Source organism: Fusarium tjaetaba, assembly GCF_013396195.1.
Source record: "Fusarium tjaetaba strain NRRL 66243 chromosome Unknown NRRL66243_c0000733, whole genome shotgun sequence".
Lineage (NCBI taxonomy): Eukaryota > Fungi > Ascomycota > Sordariomycetes > Hypocreales > Nectriaceae > Fusarium > Fusarium tjaetaba.
In genome coordinates this window covers 1-5,995 of record NW_023501929.1, presented here as the reverse complement: position 1 = coordinate 5,995, position 5,995 = coordinate 1, and the positions used below count along the sequence as shown (strand labels likewise).

At 44.5% G+C, this 5,995-nt stretch overlaps 3 protein-coding genes across 3 annotated transcripts; 1 reads left to right on the top strand and 2 right to left on the bottom strand.

The window, feature by feature from the left end:
- Positions 1–545: 545 nt before the first annotated feature.
- FTJAE_14294 (AT hook DNA-binding motif) lies at positions 546–1,010 on the bottom strand (the record flags this gene model as incomplete). Its single annotated transcript, XM_037347504.1, has 1 exon — positions 546–1,010. The coding sequence occupies one exon, from the start codon at positions 1,008–1,010 to the stop codon at positions 546–548; it is 465 nt and encodes a 154-aa protein (XP_037198709.1).
- Positions 1,011–1,568: 558 nt separating this feature from the next.
- Positions 1,569–3,702, bottom strand: FTJAE_14293 (uncharacterized protein; the record flags this gene model as incomplete). Its single annotated transcript, XM_037347503.1, has 6 exons — positions 1,569–2,158; positions 2,426–2,476; positions 3,121–3,173; positions 3,235–3,373; positions 3,424–3,567; positions 3,621–3,702. The coding sequence occupies 6 exons, from the start codon at positions 3,700–3,702 to the stop codon at positions 1,569–1,571; spliced, it is 1,059 nt and encodes a 352-aa protein (XP_037198708.1).
- Positions 3,703–5,111: 1,409 nt separating this feature from the next.
- Positions 5,112–5,995, top strand: FTJAE_14292 (uncharacterized protein; the record flags this gene model as incomplete). The annotated part of the gene is made up of 2 exons (XM_037347502.1): positions 5,112–5,527; positions 5,637–5,728. Coding segments are annotated over 2 exons (508 nt in total), but the record flags the coding sequence as incomplete, so codon positions are not given.

Genomic DNA, 5,995 nt, shown 5'->3' with positions numbered 1-5,995 from the left:
AATCACTGGCTCTTAGAGCCGAGAAAGAGGTTAACTCGTCTACTTATAACTCTGTGTCCAACCTATTACCTGGAGGACAAAATGAGCAGGTTGAGCCCATACACGGCAACACATCGCCCAATATCGGGCCGTTTGTCTACCTCGCGGATTTAAACCTAGTTATATGCCTCGATTGCAAGACAGCTGTACTGGCCAGGGAAGTAAAGACACATCTCGTCGATCCCCTGCACTGTCAGCATTTTACGTTGAAAGAGCGCCGAGACATCAATAACCAGATTCTGGAGGTACCGAACATCATCAAAGATGCGGATAATCTACAGAATTAGAAGTTTTTATTGCCGGATATAGAGCCTATACTATATCTTGAACCACTACTGTATAGTGGGCTGGGCTATAACTCCTGTCCTTATATTAGGCGGGATCTTCGCCAGATACTGAATGACTTTTTTATTAACCCTAATAAAGCGAAATGGCAGCGGAGCTTAATATAGGTATGCTTTTATTAACGCTGCTAGCTGATAACTGAGGGCGCCCCTGACTAATTCCTAAGTTTGTCGTAACTTTTTGTCTAACGCAAGGGTTTTGATTGCGGTATTAGTGAACGGATAAACGTTCCCTGTCGCGAAAACCTCTTTGATACTGGGGTAGAACTGAGAATACAGAAGTTCAGCTTTGCGCTGTAAGGATCGCTGACCCGTCTTAACAGTCAGGCTTCCAGTGTCGTGGAGCATACTGAAAGGATAGAACATTTGCTTCTCAATTTCTTGGGCGGTGACATCGTTTTGCGCTAGATGTGAGTATGATTGGAGACAATAACGCTTGTACAAAAGCGTCCCAGCCGGAGTGCACGCCAAATTGTCGCTATCGCCATTCAATACACCTTCATCACCGATCGATGTAGCTCGAGATGCCTGTTGAGGGCAGGTCTCCTTTCCTACATCGAAATAGAAGTCCGCTGTAACATACTCTTTGTCGATCGCGTGGGACCAGTAATTCCGGAATCGTGCCATTGTTTATGACTAGGTGATGTCCTTCATTAAGACCTTCAATTTCTTGGCTTATAGGAGCACAGTAATGTCGCGGAAGTGACAGAAACCTGGTTCCTGAACCGCATGCTAAATAGAAGCCTATACAGCTCCCAAAGTCTCAGGCGGGAGGTAATACTTAAGCTGTTGCTCTTGAGCACCTGGATGCACTCTTTAGTCAAGCATCTCAATGCCGCGAGCGGTGGCATTATACTTACTGTGATCATAGCTTAAGGGGTAGTGTTGGACATGTGAATTGCTATAATGGTTGTGAATGATAGGAAGCAGCATATTGTCCATCTATGTGCGGAAATCTTTGTCCTGGAGCTGACTAGACTTTTGCTTTTCCCGGTATAAGTTAGGGAACAGCAAGTATAGCGATACATCTTTGAATCCGATGAGGCGACCGAAAGTGTAATGCGGGATTTGATGTATAGGACGGTGGACTCGGCGTTGGTTTCCCACTATATCTAGGTATTGCACCGGTCTCGGGCAGAGGTGGAGATCCGACTGCAGGTCTGAAACGGGTATCTGGGTAGGAGACTAGCGAATTCCTTGCTTGGCGATGGCAAGGTTGCTGGGAAATCCTGTGACACTATCTACGTTAAAGCTAACCCCAGCAACATGCGTGATTCGTTTGTCCTCATTCAAGCAGATATGAGGCGCCTGACCTCCAGAGCCGAGGCCACAATAAACCCGTCGCCGGTCTGAGCTACTCATCTTTTCAGAAAGGTCATCTTCTGGAGATGCAATGCGAGTAGAGCTCAGAACCTCAGGACAAATGTCTGCAGTGCTTTCCAGGTAAGTAGCAAGGCCGATATGCTCCCTTTGGGTCTGATCGCGCTGGACCTTTGCTGAACGGTGACAGTCTGTACAACATCCTTGAAGCTTAACTAACTGCTGTACCAGCTGACGTCCAAGACGTTTCACTCGATATTCATGGTCTGCATCAGCGGGTGGTGAGGTTTCCATAGTGTCGACGGCAGCCATTGGAGCTAGGTTTTCTGTATCACCTTCCGAATGTCCCGAAACTAGTAACGGTACTCGTAGAACTTCATCACTCCCCAAAGGGGACCCTCCTGGTAAATATGGCTCTAGGGGAGGGGTAGGCAGAGCAAGGAGATACGAGAAATCTAGACCATCAAGTTCCGGAGCGTGACGTCCAATCTCTGATAGCATAGCGGCACTCTCAAGTCAATGATCAGACCATTGGACCGAGGCTCCACCATCGACTTAAAGTGAAACAGTGGGTAAGGAGAGAGTACCCGTGTTATAGAAGTAAGCATATTACTCAGCCTTTTTATCAGAAGTTGCTTTCTGCCGCTTTGCTAGCCTTTGTTCGACGTTCGCATTCGTTTTATCCTGAGTAGCGTATTGGCGTGGTCGTCCGCGCCTCTTACGTCCAAGCTCAGAACCAAGTGACTCATCCATACTCGAAGGCTTAACAGGTGCTGTTTAGACGTATAGAATAGATGAGAAGTTTGGGACTGGTAGGGATAAAACAAAATAAACAAAGTACCTACACAAGTACATCCGTAAACCCCCTGAGGTTACAGATATGGAGATTACTTGACTAAACAGACTTAGCGCGGGTATGCAGTGCGCTAGCTCGTGGAAGGACTAGTTTTGACCACGAAAATCGAATTGGTTTAGTTTTGACCACGAAATTCTGATTGGCTAAGGGCTGGCGAAGCGACGACGAGGTTCACAACTAATACAAGCGATAACGTCACAACGAGAGCACGAATGAAGATAAAAAGAGTTTTTATAATATCTAAATGGCCTTGAGACTGGGTATAGTGTATGGAAAGTAGTTTTGGTCAGCTCCCTACGCCCATGTCTAGTCACCTTTTTCATGATGTCTAAGATTATATTCTATAATACTTATAGCTTCGACCTAGAGTGTAGTTGACAACTCGTACTCCATACGTATCTTTGATATAAGAAAGTTAGTCATCCCCAAAATCAATTTGCCAGAGTTGATGTTCGTTAACGTTCTCAAGATCCCCGCCCCAGCCCACAATAGGTGTTCTTCAGTACGGACAATGGTCAGCTGAGGGTTTCCACTATAGCAAATAAGAATGTAGAGTCTTACCCATTACTGGATCCACCATAATGTAAGTCCACAAAAGTCCCGGCACCTCTATTCTGGATCCTACTTCATTAGGTTGCCTGCTCCAGACTTTTGGGCCAAGATCCGTTAACTCACTTGACAATTTGTCCCTTGTCGGCCCAATTACCGCGGGTGTGAATGTGCCAGAGCTGGTGATAGGAATCCTTTGTTCCACCTGACCATCCTGTTATCTTGGTATTGTTGTCGCTGCTGCCATGATAAAGATCAAGAAATTCTGTAAGATGTTAGCCTCAAGAGTCGGGAAAACAAGTAATGGCAGCTTACTCCCTGGAGCCTTTTTATTTCCGATTACAAAGGTGGGGGTTTCAGTCCCCTTGCCATCTACTATCTTAAGCTTCCACCACTGGTCGTCGTTGTCATTCAAGACCCAGCTGTGGACTTTTGTGCCATCTGAGGGATCGCTCCTCTCTAGACCGCCTTATCTCAGCAACTTATCAGTGATTTTCGGTACCGCTACTCACGAGTATCAAGAGTCATTGCATTGCCAGTAGCAAAGTTAAGGAAACAGACGGTTCTTCCGTCTAGGTCATTGGGGTCAATCATGATGATAGGATGCTTGCGGTACTGGAACACAAAAATGATTTGAAGACAAAAGAAATTTAGGAATACCACGCGACTTATATTAGAACATCCCGAAATAGGTTGCGCTGTGGCTCGCTTGAAGCGATTGGGACAATTGACTCGTGTGATAAACCACTGAGCCCACGAAGCATGCTTCAGTACTCCTACGGCTAATTCGGCACTCTTTTTCTCTCAGACGGCATGCATGAATTTCCAAACATTCAGCTGTCCCTCGTATCACGAGGATGACGATTGTTCCCTCTCTCGGGATAAATCACGCATCAGCTACGCCAAAACTTCATACGGAAGGTCTAGAACATAATCTCAGCCGGTCTTTGACAGAGACTATTGATTCTGTCGTACCATAATGCCTCTTGTTGACGTGTTCAGCGAGCCGCGTGATGATGCCAGCCGTGATCCTTCCAGCATTCAGCTGTCTTCAATACAAATGGCATGCCGATCATTTCCGTTTACGACCATTTTGAGGCCATACTTAGAACCTTATCTCAGCCCGTGGACAGAGACTATTACTTTTTGTCGTACCATGGTACAGTGCTGAACACCTCCACCTTCCGCTTTAAAACAACATTCTCTTTATAAAATCCAGAGTAGAGATACTTTTATACATAAATCTACCTAGTAAGTAAATAATATTTTATCTAAATTTGGCTTTATTATGCATACATAAGCAATTTTTAAATACGTAAAAGAAATACCCAGAAGTAGCGCTGCTGCCTAAAATATCTGGGGGAGTGGAGACAAGTCAACAGTGCGAGATAGAAGTACTCTCTACTGGCATAAACCCAGTAGGTACTCTAAGAAGCAGAAGCTAAACTAAGCTTATGCGCGTATACTGTGTCCAGGGTACATATATTTAAGATGTGGAAACACCCTCCATTGAGAATGATTGTTATAGGAGAGGAAGCTGTCGGTGTTCAATACTGTACTACTTTTTGTCATATTTAACAATCTGCATAATTATCCCAGCATTCAGCTATCTTTAGCGCAAACGGCATGCTGATCATTTCCTTTTATAACCATTTCGAGCCCATACACAGGTATTAATCAAGCCCGGAGCATCCGATTAATACAAAAGCTGTTAATTGGAAAATATTAAACAATCAATCTTCCCCATGAAAACTGTCCTTTAAACTGGATTAACTCAATGCATAAGTTCAAAGTGCACTACTAGTACATATCAGCTTACCACGACTGCTACATTCGACTTTAGACCCAGCACTTCATATTGCAACTTTTCTATATCAAAGGAAACAGAAAGGTATGACTCTATCTGGAACAAGAGACTCTACCTCTGATTAAAAAGCAACAGTCCTTTTCTATAAATTACTCAATCCAGTGTCAGGGTCCAATTATCACACTAAACTACAATAATGGGCGTCCATATTGTAGAACTTGTCAACAACACGCACCATACACTTCGTTACCACAACACGAAAACCGGCTACAAAGCCGAGGTTGGACCTAAAGACTCCAAACACTGGGAAAATAATGACTGGGTTCCATCCACGGATTATCACGAAGATCTTGTTCCAAAGTACACTGGTCCACCTTATGACCTATCAGACAGTGTCGAGATTGAGGTACAACTAAAGTCGTACTCATACACATTCTGCAAGATATCCGACTATCGCCTGACGGAATGGGCCGTTAGGCAGCCTGCAGATGGTGAGGCAGGCTGGGTCGATGCAAAGCCCGAAAAAGGATCGCATGATCTAGAAGATGGTTTGTCCTACGTCGTAAGAATCGAAGAGGACGATGACGAAAAGATCCACCTTTTGATCTATAAGTATGTGCCTAAACTTGGGGTCGAGGCTGGTCACGTATCAGCTTCAGTCCTTAAAAGTCTAGTGGCCAACGTTGTTTATCCACTGTTTTCGGCGAAGTGGATGTAAAAGGAAATCAAACATCAACGCCGCCGAGTCCATCTGCGGATGGTTCAACAACGGCAACATAGCCAAGGCCCCCATCACTGTATACACCAATACCAGTGAGGATATCAGCAAGCATGATATTTATCTTAAAATATCCTTTAGGAGATTATATAGAATATTAAAAACTATCTGTGTTAAAATCACTGTTGAAACTACTGTTTGTTGCCTTTATTTCAGTCATCATTTCACGGGGTAAATATGCTGGTCATGCGACGTGTTCATCTTGATTAGAGTTAGTTAAGATGCTTGACAGCGGCACGACTGCGTACAACAGATAAGTATTTAAGAAGCTGGATATCTCCCAACTCCTGGTTCTCATTCAA